Raw genomic sequence first — 27,986 nt, 5'->3', positions numbered from 1 at the left:
GCTCACTGTCATGGCTCCCTGAGCGAGTGGCTATCAGCTCCTAAAACGTTATCAAAATCTTTGGGGGAGAAATACAGCACTTCTTCCCTTATTTAAAGAAAAAAATCGGGTTTTTTTACGGCTCGGGTTTTGCTTGGATACATTATTAACATGGCGGGGAGCAATACGGCTCAGAAAACATGGGAGCTGTCTAACAGCATGCAGGAAGTTCAGAGCATTGATGAAATTTACAAATATGACAAAAAGCAACAACAAGAAATCCTCGCTGCGAAACCATGGACGAAAGAGTGGGTGCAAAACAACATTGTGGTATTTAGGTTTCTGTCTAAGTATTTAGGTGATTGCTGAGCTGCCGTATTCGTATTAAATGGTGTTCGTTGGTAGTTTATTGTTGGAACATTAGTGGTAGCTTAGCTACAAACTAGCAAACCGGTCTTTATGTTAGTAGCAGTACAGCAAACTGGATGTGTATCTACAATATACGCACTGCTTAATATTATCTAACATCAATACAAATACATTTGTCATTGTTCACCTTTTAGTCACCACTACTTCAAGTACTGCAAAATCTCAGCTTTGGCCCTGTTGAAGATGGTAATGCATGCCAGATCTGGAGGAAACCTGGAGGTGATGGGCCTCATGCTGGGAAAGGTGGACGGTGAAACCATGATCATCATGGACAGCTTTGCTTTGCCCGTGGAGGGCACAGAGACCAGAGTTAACGCCCAGGCGGCAGCCTATGAATACATGGCTGCCTATATTGAAAATGCCAAACAGGTGGGACATTGACTTCCACGCACATAAAGAGCATCGTGTTTGAATTATGACTTAGAAAGAAGGAACCGAACTATAGCCTAAATAAAATCAGACTTGATTTCATCTGAGACATTAACTTAATACTTTCTGTGAATGTCACTGGCTTACAACCATTTTTTTTTTTTACTTAAGGAAGGGTGTTTCAGCTGCTTTAGAAAAATCTTTAACTTAATATCAATAAGATTTTTACAAACTATAAAGGGATTATTTGAAGCATTACTGTCTTTTGATAGTATTAATATTCTGATAACCATATATAACCACATTTGTCTGCCTTTTCCCATGCTGAGTATACGATTACTTACCTCTAACCTATTTTCAAGCACTTTATTGTAGTTAATGTTGCAACCCAAGAAGCAGGAATACAGTATAAATATATTATAAGGTTAATATGATTTGCACTCTTTTATATTATCTAGGAATAATTGTAAAGTTTTGTGTAAATTGTACTATGTTATGAGGTTTCTCCAGTCCCTGTTTAACATACACTATCCAATACTCTAATGAATTCAAGTGACTACACGAATGTGGAGATATTTTTTCTTAAAAGAAAAAGGAAAGATAGGAAAATGCTACTTTAGATAAGGATAAAAACTGCAAACTGTGTCAAATACAATCATGTTACTGACATCTTACACTGCCCTAAAGAAGATATGATTTTATATTATCTACAATTCCTCAGGTTGGCCGGCTGGAGAATGCGATAGGCTGGTACCACAGTCATCCAGGCTATGGATGCTGGCTCTCCGGCATAGATGTCAGCACCCAGATGCTCAACCAACAGTTTCAGGAGCCTTTTGTGGCTGTTGTGGTAAGATGGGAAATAGTAACCAGTTTTATTTTGAAGCTAATGGCTTTTTGTTTGTTTTTTTAACTGTGACTTCTACTTTCCCACTTTTCAAATGGAGCTTATCCCATATCCCACATCCCATTAATGTGGGTGTAACTGAGAAGGGGGGAAGATTACTGATGGATGAGTTGTAGATTTGCATGTAGTACTGATGAATATTTTGCTATTACAACCACATTTGCTATTTACACTTCATTTGGTTTAGCGGCGCTTAAATGCCAGGGGCGTCATGTAATTAAGTGTGTATTTTCAGCACACTGACAGCCCCAGTAAAAAGGCTCCTGGTGGCCACATTTGAGTAGTCCCTAGAGGTTTGTGTGACCCCTGACTCTGTTTTCCTGTTCTACTGTATCTTGCTTCCTATAGATTGATCCCACTCGGACTATTTCTGCAGGGAAAGTCAACCTCGGTGCCTTCAGAACCTACCCGAAGGTAAAGCAAAGACTTTAGCAGCAGTCCTCTTTGGTCTTTAGTAAAATCACAAAATATCTGTTTTTTCATTCTTCTTGTGCATAGCTGTATTTGATTATTTGAGACATTTTTATATACTGATTTTATTGTTGTGTATTTGTTAAGAATATATTTATAATTTTTTTTCAGTCACTCTGTATTCTTAATTCCTTATTACTGTAGTAAGTACTTAGTATTTCCTTTTTGGATTTTTAGGGTTACAAACCCCCTGATGAGGGACCCTCAGAATATCAGACTATCCCCCTGAACAAGATTGAAGACTTTGGTGTACACTGTAAACAGTGAGTATTTATATTTGCTACAGTATTGTACCGGATCAAATACTTGTGTAGCATGTACCGTATCACACATTTTTTATTGTTTACTTTATTTTCAGTACTTGCATATGCGCTTCTTTTTTCTCTGTCGCTCTCCTTTTTAGGTATTACGCCTTGGAGGTTACTTACTTTAAGTCCTCCCTCGATAGAAAGCTCCTGGAACTCCTTTGGAATAAATATTGGGTTAATACCTTAAGTTCTTCAAGTCTCCTCACGGTATGTAGGGCATTTCAAAAATCAAAATGTTTGCTATTTGTTTGACATTTTGATTTATGGTTAATTATTACTCTATAACTCATTTAGACATGTGGTCACCAGCTTGTGATGTCATGATTTATTGCTGCTTATTAGCTAAGCGTCCGTGTTTGTTGATTTTAGTAATAAGCTGTACATGAACTTTTTTTCACAATGGAGATAAGTATTAAAGCTGGAGCCGACTCCATGATGCTCCTTTTCCCCCTTGCTGTTCGTTTGCCCCTCATGTAAATTTGCATTGTGGATGCAGGAACTCTGTCCTGAGCTTGACTAAACAGTCTAAATAGGCATCAGGCTTGTCCAAACAGTTGGTTTTTTGGCGTTTTGGATGAAGATGAATTGACTAGATGTCAAGAACGGGCTGCTTTATGGGTGACGGGCTTTGTCAGTTGCTACACTGTCACCCCAGCCAGGGGCCTCCCTTGTCATTGTGTTTTAATTACCTTTTCTACCATAAACACGGCCTCACCTTAAGCAAACCTTTCACTGACTTCTTTTCATTCACCACAACCCATAAAGTGTTCCTCTGGCTTTTTAGACATATTTGTTGCCATTCTGCAAAAAAAGAAAAAAAAAGGAAAATCTGTTATCAAGCTTTTAGTGGCAAATTGTGCATGAGTCAGTTTCTGTGTGTTTGTGTGTTGCATGGTCAGAACTCGGACTACACCACGGGCCAGGTGTTCGACCTGTCAGAGAAGCTGGAGCAGTCGGAGGCCCAGCTGGGCAGAGGCTGCTTCATGCTCGGATTAGACACACACGACAGAAAGTCTGAGGACAAACTGGCCAAAGCAACACGAGACAGGTGGGTTTTATTTTCGATAGAATGCTTTAGTAAAATTAAATGTCAGCTTAATTTATTTTGGGCACTGTAACTTAAGTATGATATAATATGACTGTAAATGTATAAATAATATCCCACTAGATGAATAAAGTGGTCAGTGGTGTTGCTTTCAATTATGTAATCATATTTTCTACTTGTGTGATATATATTATTTTTTCCACTGACCTTATAACTGGCTTGTTTTCTTTTATTTCGAGCAGTATTTTTATCACATCCTCAAATTAAATGTCAGTCTTTTTTAAATCTGGCATTGATTAGGTGTTAAGGACAGTAGTTTATTTTTGTGTTTGTTGCTAAATTAATCTAAAATTTGTTTCTTAATCAGACCAGTGTTGCTTAGCAGTAATAATTCAGTGCTTTAAGATACTTTTTAATCAGTTATTATGCAAACTGACCCCATTTGGCTATTTCAAATTTCTTGATATAGTTTCTAATAGAATCCAGCTCAGTAATGTCTTTATGAACTCCGCCAAGGTGGTCATGTTTTTGGGAGCATTTTCGTGTGTCATTCTTTCTGTGTGCAAACAGCTTCAAAATGTTTGAATTCATTTAGATAAACTTTGTTGGGGTGTAAGGTGGCATCATGGTAACAATCCATTAAGATTTTCCTTACATCCACTCAGGCCTTCAAGGTCAACTTAATGATTTATTGCCTGAAAATTGACAAAAAGCCTTATAACTTAGAAGCTATGATTCTTACAAGTGTGGTATAAAAAGCACCATATAAGGATTTAAAATATCATGTCATATTTGACCTCTGACCTCTCCTTCAGGGTCAATAGATTGATCTGAAGGTGATAATGATGCTATATAGAGAGATTTAAAACAGTTTCTTTCAGCAATTGTTTGTATTGACAACATAGAGGCATATTAGGAATGACATATAGAGTCTAAGTAACACGTTACTATATTATGAATTTGTTATGCACATTACAATAATAGGTTATAACTGTTTAAATACGTAATTTGAATACACAGAATATGTTAGAATAAGTATTTTTTTAAAACAAACTTCTGCTGAAAAACCTTTTTTTTTCACTTTTTTATTATTAAATATTTAAACTAAACAATGAAGTAAATGCTACACTTGTACTATATCCACATGAATTTAAAAAACGGGTTTCATCAGGGCAAATAATGTTGATAGTGGTTTCAGTTTCAGTTTCATCTTTTAGTGGCTCTATAATGTAGTGGTTTAAACCTTCAGCTGTCAAGCTAAACATCCCCGGTTTCAGGATAAGACACAGGAAGGCCAAATCACACACGGCGAGCTACCTGCTGTGGCGACCCCTCGTGAATACGAGTGCAGTCGAAAGTAGCTTTAGTTTCAGTGATATCTGATACATACACCCACTACGAATGTCTGCAAACAGCAACGTTACCTTTAAAAACTCTGCTGACACCACTTTAAATGTCATATCCCTTTATGCTGCATCTGTTTTCCTTTTCTTTTTTCCCCCCTGGATTAAATGCTGATCTTCATTTCTCTCTGTGGTTTATTTTAGCTGCAAGACAACCATAGAAGCGATTCATGGTCTGATGTCTCAAGTCATTAAGGACAAACTCTTCAATCAAATCAACACGTCTGGCAATTAAACCTCAGCCACAAGGCCATTTGAATTACACCTGGAAATGTGTTCCTGTGCATGCCCGGTGCTTACTGATTCATGGTGTATGTTTAACTGCTAAGAGTAGCATCATCTGTTATTTCTCTTGGGAGTGCTTTTCTATTCATTTTTCCTTCATGTAGGTAAGAATTAGAAGACACGTGCAAAAAATAAAACTTAAAAAAAGCAGCATTTTGTGTTTTTGTTTTTTTTTTTGTTTCTTTGTTTCTTTGTTTTATATAAGGCAAAGTGTAGCTGGGACAGTGATCGGTTTCAGTGGAAGGTGGATTAGATGTACACTGCTGTCCAAATGTTTACTCTTTAATGCATAATATTATATTCTCAATGCCCAAGGCACGGCGGCATCTTTTCACACATAGCCCTGATTCAGCACAACATTTAAATAACACATCGGTGTGGTCACATTTAACGCTCAGTCTAACCTAGCACCAGTCAGTCATTCAAGTGGTGTAGCCTGTCATAGCATTACATAATGGAACAACAAACTACAGCTTCTGCTTAGGCTCAGCGGGAATCGACTGCCATGCGTGAGATGTCTCTGCGGAGTTGCTCCCAGCACAGTTTGGCCCTCGGTGGTACGCTGTGGCAGAGCGGCCAGCTCGTCAGGTTGTGGTGTGGCAGTGATGCAGGGCAGAAACAGAAGCCGTGCACACTGGGGTCCATTCACCCGACGCGCCTGCTCTCCATCGAAGCAGACACTTGCCGAGTCTGCCTTTCTTTCTTTTCCCTTTTTTTTTTCCTGTTCCTTTGGCCTGGGGTTGTGTGATGTCTTTTTCTATGGTATTGTAATGGCTACATGTATATTTTTGATGTCATGTATTGCAGAGGAGAGAATCCCAGTGGGAGAGTGGAGGTGCCTGTTTTTTCTCATAAGCATGAGCTTTGGCACCACTTGCTATAATGATTTTACTTAACCATGATTTAACCCGTGTCTTAAAACTGAGAACTTTTGGTGTACTGGTTTACGAAGATGGAACTTATTAGATTAGATTTCATGAAGTTTAGGAATATGAAATCATTGAGTAAGGTTTTTGCAGTCAGTCTAATGACTAGTTTGTATTTTCGCCAAATATTTAAATGTATTACATGTCTGACTGTCAGTGCTGAGGAGGTATTTAAAATATGCACTTCTAAAATAGATTAACCTAATGTTTGGTCTTTCATGATTTAAGAAACATGTTGAACTTGTTGGATATGTAAATATTGTGATTATCACCAGATGGACATTTGTATGCATGACTAAAGCTGCAATAAGAACATTTATGTAAATTCTAATCAAGTCAAATTGTGGGCAGCCAAAAAAAATTAAACGATCCTTTTCAACAGATTTCTAATTCTGAAGTATGTTCCCGTTAGTACAAAAAGGTTTCTGCTTGCATGACTGTGAAAAAGAAACATCGTAAAATAAAATGATTTAAGAAGCGTTTTTAATGTATATGGCACTGCTTTGACAGATAGCTAAAAGCCTGCTGTTGTCCAATAGGCGGCATAGATCTAATGACCACACTAATCAGGAGATGGAAAGAGCAGTTTTGCTGTGAGAATGATTGATCCCGCTTCCTCCCCACCAAGGGCTGCTGCATAAGCAGAGGCAAGTCACTCCTTCAAAGGAAACCCAGGTCATGACAAAATTTAAAGTTTACCGACTTTCCCCTAAAATAAAAACATAAAAAAGCTTTTTTCAATCTGGAAGTTTTACTATCATGTTAGCTGTTCGGGACTTTTCAGTACACTAGTCCCCCAGTTAGCTACTTAATAGCCTACTTCCGCTTCGCTGGTGTTGCGCCAATTTCAGTGACCCGTGGAATTCTGTTGTGTCTCGCGGACGCTACTTCCGTTGTTTCCATAGAAACCATGTTCACGATCTCAAACAAAAAAGCCCAACACGCTTGAAAACTGTGTAGCTATAACATACGTTTTAAACCCCCTTGCCGGCGTTGAAAGGTAGGAGAATGCAGTTAACTATTTATATATTTGATTTTTACACCTGAAGAATATTTAGCGGAAACGTAGAACTTCGTGTTAGATGTAGTTAAGAGGCTAATATTGGGACTATATTTGTTGTGCTAGCGAAGCTACACAACATAAAAAGGACCCGATTCCTTCCTTTCACTGTTGCTTTGGAGTTTATCCACTTCAGTATGTTACTCCCTGCCCGTATGCACTGCTATAAGCGTGGATTTTCTTTGACAGTGACAAACCGCCGTCCCTGAAAACCCCAGGCCCAGGAGTGTTTGAGTTCAGTTATCGATCAGTGTCTAGTTTTCCTTACACCACCGACCTGAAGCCTTGAGATCAAGCGTGGATGAGACCTGCTGTCACATCACTCTGCTCTCCTCTCCCCAACACTATCTTTTAACTACACGCGTACACAGTTGTATACTTAATACAACCTAAGCTTAATACCTGAGGAAATTAAACTCAAAAAGTATAATTGTATACCTCACGGTCAGGTCATTTTAGTACACAAGCCTTATATAAAAACACAGTGGTCACCTAAAATCATATAATTTTCCATTAGTTATTTCAAACCATGACGTGATTAGGTTTTAGACCATTGAAATTTCTGTACAAGGTTATTACAAATGTAAAAAGAATACTTTTCTGTCAGCAAATATTCAGAGGAAATATTTATATGTTTTAGACACAGCCAACCCATAGTCACTGCTGTGGGCTGAATGCTTGGCTGAAGCTGAAAGGGATCCTCTCTGAAGCCGAGATTGTGACAAGCCAACATGGTACATCTGACCGTAGATCTGATTGCTAAGTCTAGAAAGCACTTCAAAAAGAAAAGGGGCCTCTCCTTCCCAGAGTACCTCAAGACACTCACCCACCTCCACTTTTCTAACAAGAATATTGAAGATATTGTAAGTAACCAGCATCTTTAACACTTCTTTAATTCTGTTTTTTCAATTTACTAATTTTAATGCCTAATTTTCTTGATTTTCAAGGGAGATCTTTCAATGTGTACAAACCTCACCGTTCTTTACCTGTATGATAATAACATCACTTACATTGGCAACCTCAGCTTTGCCTCCAACCTCACGCATCTCTATATGCAGAACAACAGCATAACCCATATAGACAATCTGCACAATCTGCAGAACCTCTCTAAACTGTGAGTAAAGTTCAACTGATTGGTGATAAATATATGAAGTGGGAGGTGTGTGTTTGAACATGTATGTTATTTTCGCTGCTCTGCAGGTATCTCGGGGGGAACAGAATTGCTGTGGTGGAGGGCTTAGAGCAGCTCCATCAGCTCAAAGAGCTTCATGTGGAGAATCAAAGACTGACACCGGGGGAAAAGTTGCTCTTTGACCCCAGGACTCTCGACTCCCTCGCTGTATGACCTATTTTTACTCTGTTCGGCTCACTAATAGTATCAGAACAAAACATCTCCCACACTTCCAAATAACTTAAGTTATCCTTGGTTGATTCATTATACGTTTTTAAGCTATCGAAAGACCAGACGAAGGTCTGACATTCCCTTTTCATGCACAAAGATGTGTGTGAGCTGTCAACCCATGTGTAGGTTATCACATCCAGTGAAAGAGAGATCTGAGATTTCCCCTGATCCGTGTAAGAGCAATATTGTGCAGGGTTTGATGATGTCAAAGAGATCTCTGTTGCTCCCTCTGGTCTGACAAATTAGTTGAGTCTGTTTGCTTCGTTTACTGCCCATGCTATGGATAAACACACCAGAAGCTTCTTGTTTGTTTAGATAAATTAAAGAAATTGCTGTGCAAATTTAAAGAGTTCCAGCGTTTTATAAATGAGCCATTGTGAAACTTCTAACCAGGGTGAACATTTTGCAACTGCACCACACACATATATATATGTAAAGACAACATATCCACATGCTTAAGAGTGCTTACAAGTGAATAAAGAGATAAAAGTAAATGTAGTTTGGACCAACTAGTACTGCTTCCTTTAAGCTCTGATATATGGTATTGCAGATATTTTCCTTGGGTGGGTGCAAATGATTTTTGTCTTTTCTTTGGAAGTTGCGTTGCATATTTGAATACCTGTAGTTTAATATCAAGTTGATTTGACCATAAAAAATATGTTTCATATATACGTTATAGTCTAGGATCTGTTTGTAGTAGTCTGTCATTGTACTGACTGTAACATGAACTATTTTCTTTACATTAATATGAATTCTGTAAATTCTTTGTTCAGGAATCTCTGTGTGTCCTGAATATTAATAACAACAACATCGATGATATCAGAGACCTGGCGGTGCTGAAGGAGCTCCAGCATTTTTCTGCTGCAGACAATAAGCTGTGCAGTATTGAGGTAAATATACGTTTTCAGGACTTACTTGATGTCATTCAAGGCTCCTGCTGCAGTGTGACTCAATTAGAAAGTGAGTGCACGTGAAGTCAAAGTAAATACTACCCCTTCACAGCAACTATGCATGCCTGATCAGGTCAGCATTAACATTGTTCCATGGCTTTCTGCACTGATGTGTGAAATGATATGGATAGCGGGGTTGTAAGGAACTAAATCCTGCAAATCCCGCCAGAGCTTCCCAGTCTCCACGACTCGCACAGGGTCAGAATTATTCAAAAAATCAGCGAACCATTCCCCCGAGAATTTTCTCGCTGACAGCTTCAAACAAGCACAAGTTTCTCCCGTTCCTTGGAAGGTTGATTTTTCCTCTCTGCCTTGGAATCGTCTATTTGATGTCGCAAACCCCCGCTGTATCACTTTATGAGATTTATTAGACTCCCTGACGCTATGATGGCAATGATATCTCTGTTTAAACTCATCTGTTAACTGAAAAAGTTGATGGCTTTATTTGAAAGGGTGTAATTCTTGCTTCTTATTGGCATTTAATAGCAGGATGACGCAATGAAAGCACTTTGTAGTTGACTTTACTACCTTCTTAAAACAGAAGACTTTCTTTGGAGATCGTTGATGCAGGTAATTGTTGTACACGTGTCATTTTTTTTAGCAGATGTCTCCTATAATTTATACAACCCGTCTGCCACTATCGATTGCGCAAAGACAGCCCTCCAAAGGATCAATTTTTTCTTCTGCACCATTTGGTCAGAGTCCAGAGGAAACATTATGGATTTTTAAAATAGATTATGACAGGCAGTCAGCCCGGGTGACAAATGGGGAGCATCTTCTGAGGCAGTTAGCTGTGCGCGGGGCAGAGAGGACAGGGGGAATCGAAGCTCTGGTCAAATACAGGTTCATAACTGGCCCATCATTAGTGGAAGTGAGAGAGCCGGCCAAGCTCAGTGAGCATTCAGCCTCTGCTGTTCTCCACGCCCCGCGTGGGGGGCAATTTGGCGCTGGGCTCCTCTTCAGTGAGGGCCTTCTGAGTGACGGCCCTGACACGATCATTTATCAAAGCCTGGGAGCGCGTGGTGCTCAGGGGTCCCCCTCTGAACTGATTGCGGCTCAAGCTGGAAAAGTGGAAGCGCTTTGGCCAAGACAGGAAGGCAATGAACAATCAGAGCGTGTCCAGAGAGTATTCATATTTCCAGGCTTGGATTAATGTGCCTTTAGATAAACATACAACTGCAGGCTACTCGCTGGAGGAGCCAGCCTCACACTGCCCCAGGAGAAAACTTGTAGTTACATGACACCGGCGACACTGTTTATTAAAACAGACTGATGTGTTGTTTATGCACTTTCTATTGGCCCTTATACTTCATATTACCATTCACTCACACCTTTCTTTTTTTCCCTATGATCATCTGTATAGCAATCATAAGATTGCATTATATCTGTTTTAAACAAACTGGGCTATTGTTTGATGTGTAGACAATAACCTTAGAGACACAGTGTTTCCAGTAGAATAATTAGGGATTCAGACACAACAGATTATAGCAGATTTCCTGCTCTGTGTTTATTTTCAGGAGCTAGAAGATGTGTTCAGCCACTGGCCTCAGCTGTTTCTAATGGATTTGAGTGGAAATCCTGTGTGTAAAAAACCAAAGTACAGAGACCGCCTGATAACCGTGTGCACAAGCCTCGGTAAAATAATAATCATTTGTTTGCTCAGTTCACTTCTAATTTGAAAATACGCTTTCATTATTTTGCTGTGACTTAAATTTAGGAAACACTCTTAAGGATAAAATCAAAACATTCACAATAGTTCATTTTATGTTTTTATTTTCAATGTTTGTTTGGTTAAAACATTTCTTATAGAGGCTCTTGATGGAAGGGAGATTAATGACTTAACCAGAGAGTTTCTTATTAACTGGAAAGCATCCAGGGAGGCCAAGAAGAAAAAAAATAATAAGCATGATGTCTGGAGCACTCATCCCTTATTCTCTAACAAGTAAGTTACTTTATTTGTACATTTTTTTTAAAAATCCACCAACCTTGTTTACAGTCATTTTTCCCTCCTGTTTTTGCTATTTAATTCTCCCTTTCGTCTTTGCATGGTCCATTAAGTCACTTCTTTGCTTTAGTAAGGCTACTGTGGATCTGCTAATATGTATAACAATACTGGAAAACCATACTATCAGTTTTTAGATTAATGTGAAAATCACAAAAAAGTCTGAATTGAGTTTTACATAAGTTCATAAGGCCACTGGGTGACTTCACACCCATGCAAATTTCAGTAGTAGTAGCAGTACTTGGCTTTGTTTATATTTCAGATGAATTTAACATGGGTCAGGATCTGCAGCCTGGTCACAGCCACGCTAACATGCAGAGGTGGAAGCCACAGCAGTCTCTCAGGTCCAGTATCACAGTTTAAAAAAGCCTACATTCGGCACATCTATGTCATGACTTACTAAATTATTTAACTGCAGACTGAATCCAAATCATAAGTAATAACTGCTGATGGTAGGCTGACCCCAATTCTTAAAGTCCCCCCCTGCCTCCAAAAAAAGTGAACATTGCTAGAGAAATTCATATTTTATTGTAAGAGTCAGTTAGTTTTGCTTCATTCTCCTTCCTATCTTTTTTTCTTGAAAACCTGAAAGGAACCATCAGTTTTACTGATTTTACATAAGATTAAAGACATTTCAGTTTAGCCATAAAACAATTATAGAGATAATATTTATTTGTCAGCATTTGATTTTTTTCTCTCTCTCTCTCTCTTATCTTCCAGGGCAGAAAAATTCCAGTTTCTGTAAATACCCTTGATCTTTTAGCTGTCTCATCAGCTGTCTGCAGTCATGTGGTTGCTTTAAGACAAACCTACAAGTGCACCAAAATCTTCACCCACGACTAACCGTGCTTGTGCCTTGTTTATCCATCTTGATTATTATATCTGCAAAACTGCAGGGAACTCAGAGTCACTGCAGCTTCCTTCACCTATGGCATGTTTTTACAGCATATTCTAAAGTGATTTCATTATATTGAAATAATAAGTAACTAAAATTAATAACCATTGTGGGGAAAAAATAAAGACACTTATTTAATGTTTTTTTTACAGCTGTTTTATTGATAATTGCTTTGTGTGAGTGGGGGGGGGGGGGGGGGGGGGGGGTGTCTGATGATTTAAATAATTTGTCCAAACCCAAACTGCTAGTTGCAATGCATTTCCTGTGATGTCATTTTTCTTCTAAATGCATGTCAGCAAATAAGTGAACATGGAGATCCAGAGTGGCACAATCTAAATGATCGCTCTGCTTTATTATTACAAGTCTTTACATTATCCAAAACTAACAGCGTGTGCTTCTATTTAAACAGCCGTGATAAATGATTCCGTCCTATTTTATAACATATAAAGCCACAACGCGGACATATTTGGTCTCATCGTCGTTACTTTGAGTTTTTGGGGAGCCACGTGGGTGCGTAACCCTGAAAGATGCGGGATAATTAGGGAAACAAGCTTACTTAACCTTCCCTTACTTCTCCTTATAATTAGTGGCCCGAAGCAATACTGTTACCCCATCCTTACAAAAACAATGTTTATTAAGAACACTCTGAGGATACACATATTATGAATAATTCCTTTCATTAATTTGCCGACATCTCTGTTTGGAGCCCTGAAAATCAGAGTGATTAATTTATGAGTCTCACAAGAATTTCCTCAACGCCTGCCTGTTGATTGCAGTGCTGGAGTTTATTTATTAGCTGTTCCAATGAGTTTGCAATTCAAGACACTCTGGCAATTCGTCACATGTTTTGCATATCACCTTACCCTTGTCAGTTTGGCTTCATGGTCTATTGCAAATAGTGTTTTGGTAGACCAGCCTTTTGTTTCTGACCTTAAGGAGCATATTTGAGGTAATTGTGACCAAACTTCTCCCCAATGCCACTTTTTTTTTCTTTTTTTTTTTTTGGTGATAGGCTTATGAAGAAAATACAGTGTCAAGTTCGCAGCCAATTAGAGTGGGATACGGCCTGCACATATCGGAGTTGAAGCAAAAGAGAGCCCTGCCTCTGGCGTTGAAAACGAGCCTCTGCTGCCCCCAGACAGAAATAAGTTGGGAAGGGGGAAAGAGCAGCCTTTTCTCCGCTGCGAGCGGGTGTTATGGGTCGAAAGATTAATTACGTCGGAGTGAAATACTTGTCCGCCGCTTTGTGTATCCAATAAATTAAGGGCTCCCGAGACTTACGCACACAGGTGAAGTGTTGGATGTGCGTACACGGGGACTGCGGCGCAGCGTTCCTGCATACTTTATAAGGATAAACTGGACTTTGAAAGGGACCTCTTCTACATTGGCGAGCAAATTCTCCGACCTAACGACGTCTTCTTTGGGTTGCCTTCATGTCGTTGTTTGAGGCAGAGCCGTTGAGAAGTACCAGAGGTAAACTCCCCATCAGACTACCGAACAGATAAAGCTCATGCCGGGAAAGACTTGGTTTGGAAATCTTCTGAGCATAAATTTATGTCAGTGCAACTGGACAGCTGTCAGTTATTTGGATTAGGTTTCTTTTTTGTTGTTTTGTTTTTCTTTGATGCTGAAAGATTTTTTTAGACTTGAAGTGTGTTTCCTGTTTTATTTGCAGCATCATACAGTTTGACATTTAATCACAGAACTTAACTTATGGATATAAATAAATGCAAAAGGCAGAAACTTTAATAGTGTAGATAAGTATAAATGTTTAAGTTCAAATTAGAACATTTGCTACAGAACAGCGGACTCAATTAAATATTCAAATTTGTCTGTAAAATGGCTGAAAGTTACAGCTAGAGTTCAAATAAAATGTGCAGCTACAGTGGGCAGGTATAGGCTAACCTAAAACCTCTTCATCCAGGTCAGTAAGTGCACCCCGATGGTTGGAAGACAGACGCTCCGAATGGACAGCGGTAATTGCTCCGGAGCAGTGGTGGATGACAGTCCAGGATCCAGCCCGAGCTCCAGCCCGAGTCCAGACGGTCGTCGTCAGGAGCTCCACCGGGCCAGAGTGCTCCAGAGCGGCGGGATCGGACGCCCGGCAGCAGCGAATGCGGCGAGGGAGAGGAGCCGGGTACAGACGCTGAGGAACGCCTTCCTGGAGCTTCAAAGGACTTTGCCGTCAGTGCCGCCGGACACCAAGCTGTCCAAACTCGACGTGCTGATACTGGCCACCACCTATATTGCCCATCTGACTCGAACTCTGCAGGAAGAAGGCACAGAGGAAGGAGAGGGCACGAAACAAACAGAGGCGTTACACTCACTGAAAGGCGAAGGCTACCTGCACCCGGTGAAGGTCAGTGTTAATAAGCATTAATCACTAGAGATCTAGTTTTGTTTTCAATTCTTCATTAATTGTTTTATTCTAAAATTATTTTGGTGATCATGTTCTGTTAGAAATTTCTCACTTTTTAAAATATAAGAAGTTAGCACAGCCTTTATCCTATAGATGCAGAAAATCCTGTCACACCACCGAGCTCTGCTTTTAGAAATTATTTTACCAATTTAAATATTTCGATTTATTAGTTTCTGTTTTCCCCCTACAGAAATGGCCAATGCGATCCAGGCTGTACGTTGGAGCAACCGGGCAATTCCTAAACACTTCAAGTCCTTCAGAGTCAGAGGGTCAAGGCCCATCGTCGTCCACCTCCCAGTAAAATAGGCTTAATTCATTTGTACCGAACAGCTTCGTTTTGTGCATGAGTTCATGCTTTACTTCCGAAGCGGCACATGATTGTAGAATAGCTCCCACTAAAGCACCGCAAATTAGGAAGACCTTGTAAATTAATATATTACGTGAATTTTATTGTATAAATTTTGAGAAAGCATACATTATATTTCTGTGTGTTATTTCGACTAATCCTGCCTGCATTGTGCAGCTCCACACACGTCCCAGGTATATTTACAGAGACTTCTCGGGGCAACGAGCCCGTCATGCTTGAGTGTGCACTTTCAGCTGAGACATTTGCACTAAATGCATGTGTGAATAACTTAACATCTGTCATGTGAAGTGGTCTGTCAGGGAGCCCACAATGCAGGCTCCGAGTCTCATGTTCCTCCTTATTTTTTACATGCATGGGTGTAAATGTGTTTGTGAATAAATTACTTGACAATGAAAGAAGATATGTCTCCAAGGTTTGAACGAAACATTTTAAAGGTGTTCCAATTATTATTATTATTATTATTATTATTATTATTATTATTACTGATGGCATTTGCTGGACAGTGATTGTGGTTTTTGTGGTCTCTGAACAGTCACTGTAATTGTGTGGCTGTAGGTTTTAATCAAATCCATCTGTGGTGCTCGATTAAGAATTTGGAGATAACACAAATTTCAAATATAAAGAAACGTTTTAACTTGTCTTGCAGCTGATTTTAGAAATCCGACTGGCTAAAAGGTCTATGTAAACAATAATAATTGGTATTATTTTATCATAAAATATAAAAAAATACGATACATGAATGCATAATTTATAGTGTTAGTAAAAACAATTACAATCCATACAGTTTAAAAGGGATGACTGCTTTCTTATTTCTGATTATTTTTCTTATCACTAACATTTAAAATATTAATACTTCACTATGAATTAAAGTGTTATGATAAGTGTTATAATACCAATTTCTTCACTCAAAATATTTTTATTGGTGACTCTGTTAGACTGATTAATCGGATTTCATGATGTAATTTTTAAAATATTGATAAAGGTATGTGTAAATCCCTTTAGGCTACAATGAAACAAATGACGATATTTCCCTAATTTAGCTAGTGCGGATTAAATAAAAGAAGAGCATAGAAACAGAAATTATGATATATATATATTTTTTTATTTATTCATTTTGATTTAATTTGATTTTTTTGCTGTCACATGTCCAGATCATCAAGTTACATACCCCTCTTTGTTTGTTTTTTGTGTTTGTTTGTTTGTTTGTTTTTAAATTCACTTTTATTCATTTGTTTTATGCTCGGCCTTCTGTTCCTTCTTCAGTAATCAGACATATTACACAGGAACGTTCATATACAAGTACATAGAAGTAGTTCCAAATTCAGAGCATCGTACCTTCCTGAAAAAAAACGAAAAGTGGCCATGATTGTACAGCTTCACTAAAAGCTCTAAAGTACCTTATATTAAATGGCAAAATTACCAATAATAATACTAAATTTAATGTAAGTTTTGATGCGCACACACACACACACACACACACACACACACACACACACACACACTTGCTTTGTCTCTTTTCTCTCTCAGATCTATTTTTAACTGAATACAGCGCTGGTATTAGTATGTTTGTTTATTAATTTATTTATTATTCCATTTGCCTCTTGGATGCCCCCCCCACACACACACACACACACACCTTTACCACACACACACACACACACACCTTTACCACACACACACACCTTTACATGGGCCCGTGAGCGCATGCCCAGAATGACCATCGGTCAGAATATAGAATGACGACAACTGAACAAAAATCACCACATATGTATATGTCTTTACAGGCCATCATCATTGTTATTAAAACTTTATGCAATACAGTGCATAAATAAGAGCACTTTAGATGTTAAAGAGAAGCTTAAAAAATGCTTCGCTGTGCACTTCGCATGCTGCACTGCGCAGCCGTGGTGCGTAGAAACAGGAGGTCGGACCGGAAACTCTTCCTCTTCCCCTGGAGATGGCTGCAGAAGGCAGTGCGGCGTTTCAGCTCTTCTCAACATTTAACTTCTTCGCGATTCAACACGTAGGTAAGCAATAGAGACACGCTTGTGTACGTTTGCATAGCTTAAAATGGACCATCAGTCAGCGTGTTTTCAAGATGAATATGAATTTGCTCTTGAAACAGGCCATTAGTCGGTAGCATGAAGCTAGCTAGCTACTCAGCCACGTGGGTGAAAGGAGTACAGCGTAGCTTTCCTCCCCTCGCTTTACTGTTTCTCATCATAGTTAAAACACTAAAAGGTGTTTCATTCCATTTGTATAGTAAAGCTAATCTGGCTCCTGATTTTGAGCATTGCACCAACTCTGTCCTTACAAAAACACGTTAGTGTGTTGGTAATAAAATACAATCGTTTCATGTGGCAGACATTTTTATTTCTCGTCTCCCGGTCCCACGATCTCATTGGGTCCAGTTTACAAATGTGAACACGTTAGGCTCACAAGAAACACGTGGCGTGAAGTATTATTTTGCAGATCTGTGGATGTATGCCTGCGTAAACTAAAAACGAAGCTGAAATGATGGCGAACTTGTATTAGATATTAAGATGGGGAATTTTATAAGTTTAAAGAGTCGTATAAGGGCTTAAAGACAAACTTCTGGTTACTTCTGGTTTCTTGGTTGCCTAAAAGCAAGTGATAGCATATTTAAAAAGTTTGCATTTGCACCTCAAATGTAATATTGGGGATTTGTCTTCCTTCGCCACCTTTGTTCATTGGTGTGCATGTCTCGTTATAATAGACAGGTCTCATCCCTGAAGTAAAGTAATAAATCATTTTTCTGGACTCACTGTCATTCAGCATCTTACTGAACGCTACGTCTAATCTTGTCAAGGGGTCACCAGAAGAGCTGCTGGTCAGGGAATTACCACCTCTCATTAGTTTACTGGGGAAAGTCATCAAGGCCCCAATGAAGACATAAGGTCATGGCAGAGGTCGTGACCTGTTGTTGAACCCATTCTCAGACATGCGGTGTTAGCCATGCTCCTGGGCTGTGTTATTTTGCAACCTTTGACCTTCAGGTGATCAGTCATCTGTTCTCGCTGTATTGGCTTTTCTTTCAGTACATTTTACTTATTCAAGCTGAAAATCAATATCCCATCACTCCTGAGAGCAATTAGTTGCAAGGTTTGGAAAAGATGCAGTGACAGACTTTCACTGATCTTGAGAGGTGGTTGGGGTGTATTTCTGTTGAAAGGGAGTAACTACTTGATTTAAAAACTTAAAGTTAGAGCGAACTATTAGGCTGGTCCTTAATAAAACCAAAAGATCATACTAAACTAACTCATTTTTTTTTTTTTTTTTTTTTTTTTCAGATGCTATGCTGCTGCAAATAATCTGATGTCTTCACTGTGTTGACCCTTTAAGGTGAGAGCTGAAATATTTGACCATATTTAAGTTTTGGTGTAACTGTAGCTCAGTCCAGCTGCTGGAATAGTGATGAGATCACATTTTTGCCGTTTACCCGTCAGACAATAACATGGTGAAACTGTGACTAACTGAATAGCCAGCATAACATCAGACAGCCTCATATTTGATTTGTATGAAGAGATTTTCAGGAAGTTCATGTCAGTGGTTTATTTTGCTTCAGGTCTCATGCTGTGGTTGCAGGAGAGGCACGAGATGCCTAATCCTTTGTCTCCTTTCCCTGAGGACAGGTTAGTGGTTTCACAACAGTAAAATGGAAAAATGAGTAACTGCAGTAATTGTTGCAAATCTTGTCTGCTCATACTGATTCAGTGGTTAAAATGATTCCCAAACAACAAGTTATATTAATTTGCTTTGCGGCAGCTATTCTATAGCTGCAGCTGGAATAGTGATGAGTTCACTTCTTTCGCCGTTTACCCATCAGACAATTAAGTGGTGAGATTTGGGACTACTGAATTACCAGCTGCAGCCTTTGTGTCACATAGTTTACCCCAGTTTTTATTTAATACAGTAATAGTTTCACACATAGCCAGAAAATTTCATCTTGCCAAACTTGGCATTTACTTTCCATTTAGAAATTTTGTTCTTTTGTTAATCTGATTTCAGTTGACCTCTGAAATTCTTCAGTTTTGAGCCTATTATTTCTACATTACCTGTATCTAAAATTACACTGTGTATTGTTAATTCTGCAGATAAACAGCAGCAGCAGTAATGGAGCTACACAGTGACTGGCAGTGATTTCATGCCTTTCCTGGTAAGTAAAGCCAGTAGTAGACTGGTGTATTCAGGAGCTGGTATTCTAATAGCCCTTTTCCTCTAGTACCTACTTGGCACGCCTTGGCTAGACTGGGATTTTAGGGGTTTCCATTACGTGGTAGTACCTGGGATCAGGTACATTTTTAGTACCTACCCAGCCGGGTTTCCAGTCCAAAAATATGACGTCAGCAGACAGAATACCACTAATTGGCCAGTTAGTAGTGTCACTCAGTAAGTCAAGAAAGTGACTTCTTCCATTTTTGAAACCTGGCAATGACAGAAATGGCTTCATAGGAACAAACATTGTGGTGTTTCTGTCACATACAGATGTCATTACTGGACTTTCAGATGCGTTGCTATAACGACTGCAAGCACATTTTAGGACTCGATTGTAATGGAAAGCGTCTGAAACAGAGTCTAGTTGAGCTGAGTAGTTACTAGTGTAAAAGAGGCATAAATTGCCAGCTTACTTCACTGGTATGTCTGCTGATGTAACTTGTAATGATGAGTTCACTTTTTCGCCGTTTACCCATCAGACCAAAATGGGCTGCTGAGAATGTGACTAACTGAACTTAAAATTACTTTTAAACCCACATAAATCATTTATTCTCATTTGACTGACTATATACTGTATATTTGTTAGATGTGCAAGGTTTCGGAAACACTTGAATGACTTGGGAGTACACAGAGTGGCCACAATTGAAAGGTAAGTAACAGGTTCTAGCTCTGTCACTTTGGTTTTTCAGACCTGCACATGCCACATTGAGCTCAGTTTTTTTCCCCCCCCTTCGTGCTTACAATTTAAAAATGGATAGTTGTTTTCTTTTTTTATTTGATATGCACAATTGGTGGGGGGATTTGTCTGCAAGAAAAAATCTTAAGTGTATTTTGGTTATTTAATCTTGGATGCAATATTTTTAAACATGTACTGGATTCAGATTTTGGGTAATCCATCTTTTTATCTGCATTCAGCACGTATTTATTTGTTTGGTTGTATTTGATCAGCGTACAGATTTGAAATGTAAAAATAAAGGAGTTTAATCTTGTGTTGCCTACCTGCATTTTGTTAAACAACCTAGAGAGGCTTCACTCTTCTGTAATGTATGTGTCTGCTCCAGGTGCGTTGGTGTAGATGAACCGTAAGATAAGCTGATGGAGCTCATCCAGAGCAGCGTCTCGCTTGCACAAACCATCTACATCTCCCAGGTCACAAGGAAACACTGGATCGGGTGGAATAATGAGAGCAGAGGCGCCTGTATGAAGAAGAGAAAATCCTGAATATATTGTATATTATATTGGTGTTTGATGCTTTATTATCTTGAGTGTTATATATTGATCAATAAAATGAACCATGCTTATGAACAGAACCATCGAGTAATGTCATTAAATTGCTAAATATCTACCTTTTAGTGTTATGAGGTGTAAAAATGAAATAAATACCATGCTTGAGTGAGACTGAGCTTTCACAAAGGAGTACAGCGATCACAGCATCCTGCTCTAGTACTTGAGTTCTGAGACATAGCTTGCAATGGGCCTCAGCCAAAGAGATCCTGTGACAAAATGAATATACAATGTGAATGTCTGCCTCTGTATTCAGTAATACTGTAGGACAAGTAATCAATAAAAATGTTACATTTAAAATGTAAATGGATAAATCAAGACTGGCTGTGTATGGACAGTATAATGTGGCCTGCCCTGTTTGGCCTTCTCACTGAGAACATTTATTTTCATAGTTTTAGCTGAACATAAAACGTGTCACCACAGTGGGAAAGATTTGTAAACATTTGTCAAAGTTGCATGAAAAATGGTCATCTACGAGCAGCAATAGAGTGGGCTTGCACCACCTGGTGGATGAAGTTGACATTACAGCAGACTTTGACCTCTGCAGTTTAATATGCAGAAAGCAGAGATTGAATGTAAAAAGCCATTAAAGCACTTACAGCAGCTTGATAGAGGCCACAGACATGTTGACACCCTGACCCTGTGATCGCACTCTACGGCTCGCCATGTAGTAACCATGGATTATTTTCTCTGCTGCAGGGCTGAGCTCCACTTGCAAACCTTGTGCATGGGCCACCAGCTGAAGAATATAATAGTATATTAGCAATATAACATAATTTATAATATAATAGTAATAGAACATGTTTGTTAACCTCATGATAGTCTTCAGTGGAAAACTCCCAGCAGGGTGGGTCATGGGGTTTTCCAGACTGTACTGCATGCTGGAGGGTGTGGACAGTCTGGGCAAGCAGGGCCTGCTCTCCAACCCTGTCTCTACACTCAATGACAAGGCCAAAGGCATCTGCCAACTGAGCTGGTACAGCACCCATCTCCTGCTCACAGTAAAGAAAGCTGTCAATAAACCTTTATTTTAATGGTTACATTTCATTATTTACCCCTTGCCTACAAAAAGAGCAACACAAAGCACTGATTATTCTCAAGGGTTCTGCTGTGAAGTATAATTGCCTGGGCAGGGCACTTCCTTCAAGAGCACTAAATTGTCTCAATTTCCTGTTTTGCCTGTAGCACCAACAAACAGCATCTAAGCTGAAGGAAAGGGGCCTTTTTTTAAAAACTGTGTAATAGGCAAAATAAGTTACAAACATAAATCTAAACTTAGACCCAGTAAAGCACATTCATACAACAATAACTTGATGGAACTGAACTCACTGCTGCTCCCAGTGCGCCACAGTCTGCCCTCCCAGATCGACGGGAGGAGTCTGTGGCGGCCCAGAAGCTACACTGGACTGGAAAGGAAAGCTGCTGGTCTGCATCCTCACCATATTTCTTTCCAGGGATGAACACTGATAGTGTGCGGGTCTCCATAACTGGAAAAATTTTTGTTTAAAAAAGATTCATGATTTTTATAGCTGACATCCTTTTAAGGTTATTGCAGCACTTACATTCGTTACCTGACTTAATGGAATCCAACTTGTCCTTTCTGTAATAGCTCAGATCTCCCAACAGGCAAACACCCCCAGTGGCTAGCAGGACAGAACCAGCATGGATGTTAGCAGTACCTGCCCCATGTTCATCCCGGGACAGGCATGCGAACATCTCCCCCGTGGCCTGATGCCTGATCCCACGATAGGCCAAACTCAAGCTGTATGTCATCAATCTAGCACAAAAGGATAAGATGATGGATGGATAACGAGGACGATTTGATCACAAGTGTGGTACCTAGTGGGTCCATTTAGGTAAATGGACTGGTTCTTAAATAGCACTTTTCTATTCTACTTGAGCACTCATAACGCAAGCATGTGGTTACACACTGCTGTGTGATGGTGTGTGACCAAGCTCGTGCCCAGCATGAGGAGGAGGTGCCAGGGCTGTTGTGGCTGTTCATGGTCCTTCCACATGTTACTGAGGTCGTGGTTTGTTAATTAACAAATTGTTAAATTGCCATTATGTCTTCTTTCTTAAGACTTCAATCCTCCAGTCCAATAAACGAGACCAAACAAGAGTAAATAGCAGAAAAAGCTGTTTGGCATTGGCAGATAAGATTTGGCAAGTTTTTATGGGCACAACCCACAAATGCATTTCCTTACAAACGTGGCACCATTTAAGGGGAAATAAACAGGCTTTCCAACAGTGTAAGATTTATCGCCAAGAATCATTGTTACAACACAGACATAATTGATCAAACACAAAATTTCCTTACTTTTTGTTCTAAGTATACATCCCTGTTTAGGACGCAGTAGGTTTCAGGATTCAGATCATTTAAATTTGTTTACCTGTCGAGTATAAGCGTGTCAGTGGTGACAACAAGAAGATCCAAGTTGTGAAACGTGTCCTTTTCATCTATTCTGGTCTGCACCAAGCTAAGCAGCAAGCTCAGCTTCAGAGTGTCGTACAAGCCTAGAGGAGCCACGTCCAACCCAAAGCAGTGAGCTACAATTGCGGAGAACCTCCATGGAGACGAGGCCGTTCCCTTCAACAGCTCCTGGAAGCGGGCGCTGACTTTACAGTCACCTGTAAGTTGAGTTGTAAAAGATGGTCTTTTACTACAATTAAAAAATATAAAACCTGAGACTTCACTGTATGAAGACAAATTTAATATATCTGCTATTCATTCTGTAATTTTAATGGGAGATAATTCACAGGCTTACACACTGGTTCCCACGGCTGGACACTATTTGCCTCCACACTCCAGGTAATGTTGGGCCACTGGTGCACATGTGCAGGAATGCCCAACACCCGGTAATATCGCCCGATTCTCATGGAGTTACACAGCTCGTCTACATGAGATGGGGAAACAAAGCATTAACACTCAAAGGAGTTGTTCTCGGCTGCCCGGTGATTACTAAAGAAACATGCATGCCACCTACAAGCCACTGCCAAGAGAAACAGAGTGAGGACTTCAGAACAAAGATTTCACTGTGTGCGAACTGCACAGCCAGCTAATGAGTGTTCTTTGCACTTATTAACATATATGTTTAGTAACGGGAGCTCGCTGTATTGAATTCCTCCACAGGACTGGGTCAACAGAATATGTTAATCCTGCTGCAGAGATTTGCTAAGCTCTCAGGGGTGCTGGCGGGACAATGTTATTCGAGGGGACAGAAACACTTAATATCCAACCATGAGGCACCGTGCTCAGCCGGCTGCACTAAAATCTATTTATTTGAACTCTCCCCCACCAAGTTTGTGTTTCAAAGCGAACCTCATTTAACAAGCCAGAGAAAATTAATGGCAAACCTCAATACATTTGACTGTAAATATAAGCCATTATAACCACATTTCTCAAGAGTAATGGATTAAGATCTTATTTTCCAAACAAAACAATAAACTTGCATTTTGAGGATATTAATCTGCAGTGCAGTTTGATTTTAAATGCTTCAGTTTACAAATGAAAACCAAGGAAAAAGGATTAATCACCTTACAGAGTGGGGGTAAATGACCGTTAGTCTTTTCAAATAACAAGCTATTTGGTTTTCTGCTGCGTGGTTCAGATGTTTTATAGCGAAGATATGTTTTTGTTACGGAGCTGTTCTCTGAATCAAAAAGCCAAGGTGCACAAAGTCCTGTTTGAACCAGCAGATCAGTGCTGACCTTCACGAAGGAGCCGTCACACTCAGTACTGTTGGTGTTATGATTTGTATCGTTTGTTTTAGGATTAGGCTACTCTGATGTAAACGTTGGGTAATGGATTGTGTTTCTGCTCTTGGGTATTATTAAGTGTGATCATGATGTATTGTAATGCATGCTAGTGCATATTTTTCATCTTCTGCCACTGCCTTCACCACTCCCAAAAAAAGCTATGAGTTTTCTTCTCCGTTATTCACGCTGCTAAAACAGTTGCACACTGCAGACTGTAGACATACCTCTGAGAAACAGGGTAACAGACTGGTATCTCATTGAGCTTTGCTCGTGGCCTCTTAGAACATCCAGTGCTTTGACATGGATCAGCTCCACCAGCTGCTTGTCTATACCCAAAAAAACACACATACATAATTACTGTGCAAAAGTCTGGAGCCACTTTATATATTGCAAGGAAAATGGGAAATAGGCACAATGATTTACTGAAACATGGGTAAGCATACATTAGAAATACAGCATATTAAGCAGCAACAAATTTCTTATAATTCCAGACAGATCACAGCCTGGAATCTCTTAGGCAGCTTTCTTGTCATTTCTTTAAGTAGTCTTCAGGATTAGTTCTCCAGGCTTCCTGATGGACATTCAAAGCGCTTCTTTGGATGATGGCTGCATTTCTGTTCCATTTTCTCTCAAGATGATGCCACACTGCTTCAATCATTTTGAGGACCAGGTTCTGGAGAGACCAATCTATGACTGGCAGTTTATTTGGGATCATTGCCATGTTAAAGAATGAAACAGCTGCCAGTGAGATGGGTTCCAGATGCCACTGCATGGTGGAATAAAGTCCGATGTAACTTTTCAGTATTTATAATTGCTTAAATTTGATAAGATCCCCAACACTACTGGCTGAAATGTAGCACCAAACCATGACATAGCCTCCACCGTGTTATTGTGGCTGTTTTCAGCTGATTTTGTTGATGCAAAAATACTATTTTATATCTTTCAAACTGTGTTATTGCTGCATTTTTCATAGATTCACTTAAAAAATGAATAAAAATTGTGTTTTTGTAAAAGGCTGCCAGTAACATAGTGTGTAAAGATAAATTTAAAATTGGTTTATTACCAAGTTTTGTTGTATGTGTATACAGGACGTGACCCAATATACTTGAATGATTTATAGTTCAGTGTTAGGTGATTTAACAAACAGAAAACAAACAAAACAACATTCCTATGAAAATGGACAGATACAAGTATGGACCTTAAACTGAGTGAAAAAGCAGCCAATGTCCAAAGAAAATCTTTGAAAGACCTTCAGAGAGCACAAGCAAAAAAAAAAAAAAAAAAAAAAAAAATCACAAGAATGTCTGGCTCACTGGAAGCAAAACATAAAAAAATGAGGGGTTGACCTGATATTTTTGCAGTAGTAATATGTTAAAATCAAACCTTACAACGCACTGCAGCATTCTGAATCAATAGTACCTCCTAAAACTCTAAACTTCACATCCTCTTTCAATTGGGAGCTGCACATCATGCAGCTGAAGTCGTTTCTCACTGTGGCTGACTCTGTTGCTCCGGGTGCGTGCACTCGAATGTGGTGAAAACCTACAAGCAGCATCACAGAAATGAGAATTTATATACTGCATTTGTCTTAGTCTGACTTAAAAACCACAGAGTATGTGTATGTACTGCAGTACCTGTAGAGCAGGGGCAGTCATCATCAGTGCAGAGGAACCTCGCCCCCTGGGTGTACTTTGTGACCCTTGTCATGGAAATGACCAGGCCCTCCATGGAGACAGGCCTCAAAGGGCGACATAAACGAGGAAAACTGGAAAGGTCCAGTGTGTACTCGGGGAATGGAGGCAGGTGTGTGAACTTCAAAATAACATTCACCTCAAAAGAAACACACACACATTGTTAGAGGACAGAGGCATCATCTGATTTATTACACTAGGAAAAGCCCAGGTGTATTAATGAGGGCTGCATTCCCTTTAGGAGTCATTGTTTACTGGGACAGTAAACGGAAACGAGCCCTTCACTTGTGGATTTATACAAAACACAGTATTGTTTCGGTGAAAGGGGAAGCGGTTGTTTACCTGACTCTCCATGTGTATTTTTTCAATAAGTGAAAGGGTCTTTATAGCCAGGAAACAAACCTAAATGAGGAATTGGTTAAATATAGTTAAGCTGACAGCAAAAGTGTAGCTACGTTTCATTTTTGCCCACAGTTTTCACTTACAGACTGAAACAAAGCCGTGGCTTTCAGGGGGTCATGGAGAACACAGTCCCCCAGTACAGGATCCAGCTCCAGCACATCGGCCGGATTAACACCTATACAAAACCTGTACACCGCCTCGGTCTGCTGTGTGCCTGAAAATGACCGTTAGCAAAGTTAAAAACTCGGTGATTTTAGCTGTCATGGCTGCCGTGGAGCGGAACCTCATACCGTTAAAATGTTTGCAGTTTTCGCAAAGTTTCTTAAGACCACCGCTTCTGTCTAAGTACACCAAAACCGATTCTTTCAGCGATAAAATGTCAGCCATTTTTAAAAACAAATTATATCATGAAGACGTTTAATGTTTAGAGGTTAGCCCGGGTTCAGCGGGGGGAGCTAACTTCAACAAAATGTGACGTAATAATTTTTAAAAAATTTTTTATAACTGTACATACAGAAAAACTAAAATATATATAGTTTCGGTTTCCGGCTATAAAGAAAATATTTTAAGGAAAATTATGGAACTTCTTGTTTTGTTAAGAAAATTTCATAAATTGGTTTCCATAATGCGAAAATTTGTCAGTTCAGTGGTTTCTAATTGACGTTATTGCTTAATATTAATTTATAGCAAATTTAAAATACACACTTTTATGCATACTTCAATGAAGATGTTATTAAAACAAGGGAGCTGGGCTTAAATTTATCCACAAACATTTCAAACCGATTTTTTTTTTTTTTTTTTAAATTTTCTTTTATTGTTGTGCAGGAATACAGGACTACTTAATTGCCAGACAAAGAAAAGCATTGTGGAATTTCTGAATTTAAAAAAAACTGTTAATGCAAATAACAGAAAAAATAAACACATACAGTTCAATAAAAAAATCATATAGAAAGGTAACTTATGAAGCAGAAGACAGTCTTTTCCATTTTGCAAATGTGACCTACAAACCAAAATGCTGCATTTACTGGTTTCTCAAGTAATCCCCACTTCCAGCTTAATGTGAATGTGAATATAAACAATAGTTGTTTTTTTTTACAGTAATTACATAAACAAACACAATTGTGTCTGAGAGTCAAATTGAGTCACTTAAAATCCAGTGAACTGTTCAAGTTTGTCAGAAAACTGCTTACTGACTTTATTTAAGGGATAATTTTAAGGCAATATAAAGGCTTATTTTGTAAACTGACAGAAATCACTTTAATAAAGAACAGTGGTCCCTAAATCTAAAAAATAGAATCTGTCTTTTTTTTATTATTATAAATACAGGTAAAATAATACCTTGTTTCAACCAAAATCTATTTTGAGTGCAGTTCCTTCTCAGCTGCGTGCTTTGGCTT

The 27,986-nt window shown here is 39.2% G+C and overlaps 4 protein-coding genes and 1 long non-coding RNA gene across 8 annotated transcripts; 4 read left to right on the top strand and 1 right to left on the bottom strand.

Annotated features, from left to right (window-relative positions):
• Positions 1-14: 14 nt before the first annotated feature.
• On the top strand, positions 15-5,339 carry cops5 (COP9 signalosome subunit 5). The gene is made up of 8 exons (XM_085362399.1): positions 15-287; positions 543-777; positions 1,499-1,627; positions 2,033-2,098; positions 2,333-2,418; positions 2,559-2,670; positions 3,363-3,511; positions 5,056-5,339. Exons 1-8 carry the CDS (start codon positions 151-153, stop codon positions 5,144-5,146), a joined length of 1,005 nt encoding a protein of 334 aa, XP_085218525.1. The 5' UTR covers positions 15-150; the 3' UTR covers positions 5,147-5,339.
• Positions 5,340-7,913: 2,574 nt separating this feature from the next.
• ppp1r42 (protein phosphatase 1, regulatory subunit 42) lies at positions 7,914-12,281 on the top strand. Its single transcript, XM_085362400.1, has 7 exons — positions 7,914-8,045; positions 8,130-8,296; positions 8,383-8,521; positions 9,358-9,474; positions 11,052-11,169; positions 11,344-11,476; positions 12,257-12,281. Exons 1-7 carry the CDS (start codon positions 7,914-7,916, stop codon positions 12,279-12,281), a joined length of 831 nt encoding a protein of 276 aa, XP_085218526.1.
• A 2,086-nt stretch (positions 12,282-14,367) lies between these two features.
• tcf24 (transcription factor 24) lies at positions 14,368-15,151 on the top strand. The gene is made up of 2 exons (XM_085362398.1): positions 14,368-14,790; positions 15,041-15,151. The coding sequence occupies exons 1-2, from the start codon at positions 14,374-14,376 to the stop codon at positions 15,149-15,151; spliced, it is 528 nt and encodes a 175-aa protein (XP_085218524.1). The 5' UTR covers positions 14,368-14,373.
• A 2,027-nt stretch (positions 15,152-17,178) lies between these two features.
• On the top strand, positions 17,179-20,755 carry LOC146625684 (uncharacterized). The gene is made up of 6 exons (XR_014906499.1): positions 17,179-17,244; positions 18,529-18,580; positions 18,804-18,870; positions 19,333-19,394; positions 20,040-20,102; positions 20,515-20,755. It is a non-coding gene; the product is annotated as an uncharacterized LOC146625684 (long non-coding RNA).
• On the bottom strand, positions 20,483-26,976 carry mcmdc2 (minichromosome maintenance domain containing 2). 4 transcript variants are annotated; one of them, XM_085362396.1, is made up of 14 exons: positions 26,880-26,976; positions 26,673-26,803; positions 26,530-26,589; positions 26,131-26,326; positions 25,916-26,038; positions 24,721-24,822; positions 23,506-23,634; positions 23,131-23,368; positions 22,300-22,514; positions 22,067-22,224; positions 21,550-21,729; positions 21,337-21,476; positions 20,837-20,946; positions 20,483-20,649 (listed from the first exon to the last, which is right to left on the bottom strand). In XM_085362396.1, the coding sequence occupies exons 1-14, from the start codon at positions 26,974-26,976 to the stop codon at positions 20,483-20,485; spliced, it is 2,046 nt and encodes a 681-aa protein (XP_085218522.1). The 4 variants fall into 4 exon arrangements, with proteins under 4 accessions (XP_085218522.1, XP_085218520.1, XP_085218521.1 ...); XM_085362394.1 differs by having other exon boundaries at positions 21,550-21,732; positions 22,309-22,514; XM_085362395.1 differs by having other exon boundaries at positions 22,309-22,514.
• Between the last annotated feature and the right edge of the window lie 1,010 nt (positions 26,977-27,986).

Source organism: Diplotaxodon limnothrissa, linkage group LG9, assembly GCF_057381915.1.
Source record: "Diplotaxodon limnothrissa isolate DT_005_m linkage group LG9, D_limnothrissa_male_GT1.1, whole genome shotgun sequence".
Classification (NCBI taxonomy): Eukaryota; Metazoa; Chordata; class Actinopteri; order Cichliformes; family Cichlidae; genus Diplotaxodon; species Diplotaxodon limnothrissa.
The sequence above is the reverse complement of the archived record's forward strand: the minus strand, read 5'-3'. Positions and strand labels throughout refer to the sequence as shown.

Bases quoted from the DNA above. Each gene is read 5' to 3' on its own strand.
- tcf24 (XM_085362398.1), top strand. From the start codon at position 14,374: ATGGTTGGAAGACAGACGCTCCGAATGGACAGCGGTAATTGCTCCGGA. The intron at 14,791-15,040 runs GTCAGTGTTAAT...TTCCCCCTACAG, and splicing joins GCTACCTGCACCCGGTGAAG to AAATGGCCAATGCGATCCAG.
- cops5 (XM_085362399.1), top strand. From the start codon at position 151: ATGGCGGGGAGCAATACGGCTCAGAAAACATGGGAGCTGTCTAACAGC. The intron at 778-1,498 runs GTGGGACATTGA...ACAATTCCTCAG, and splicing joins ATATTGAAAATGCCAAACAG to GTTGGCCGGCTGGAGAATGC. The intron at 3,512-5,055 runs GTGGGTTTTATT...GGTTTATTTTAG, and splicing joins GCCAAAGCAACACGAGACAG to CTGCAAGACAACCATAGAAG.
- ppp1r42 (XM_085362400.1), top strand. From the start codon at position 7,914: ATGGTACATCTGACCGTAGATCTGATTGCTAAGTCTAGAAAGCACTTC. The intron at 8,522-9,357 runs GTATGACCTATT...TTCTTTGTTCAG, and splicing joins GGACTCTCGACTCCCTCGCT to GAATCTCTGTGTGTCCTGAA. The intron at 11,477-12,256 runs GTAAGTTACTTT...CTTATCTTCCAG, and splicing joins CATCCCTTATTCTCTAACAA to GGCAGAAAAATTCCAGTTTC.
- mcmdc2 (XM_085362393.1), bottom strand. From the start codon at position 26,976: ATGGCTGACATTTTATCGCTGAAAGAATCGGTTTTGGTGTACTTAGAC. The intron at 26,327-26,529 runs GTAAACAACCGC...GTTTCTTTTGAG, and splicing joins AAATACACATGGAGAGTCAG to GTGAATGTTATTTTGAAGTT. The intron at 21,477-21,549 runs GTTAACAAACAT...TATATTCTTCAG, and splicing joins CCACTGAAGACTATCATGAG to CTGGTGGCCCATGCACAAGG.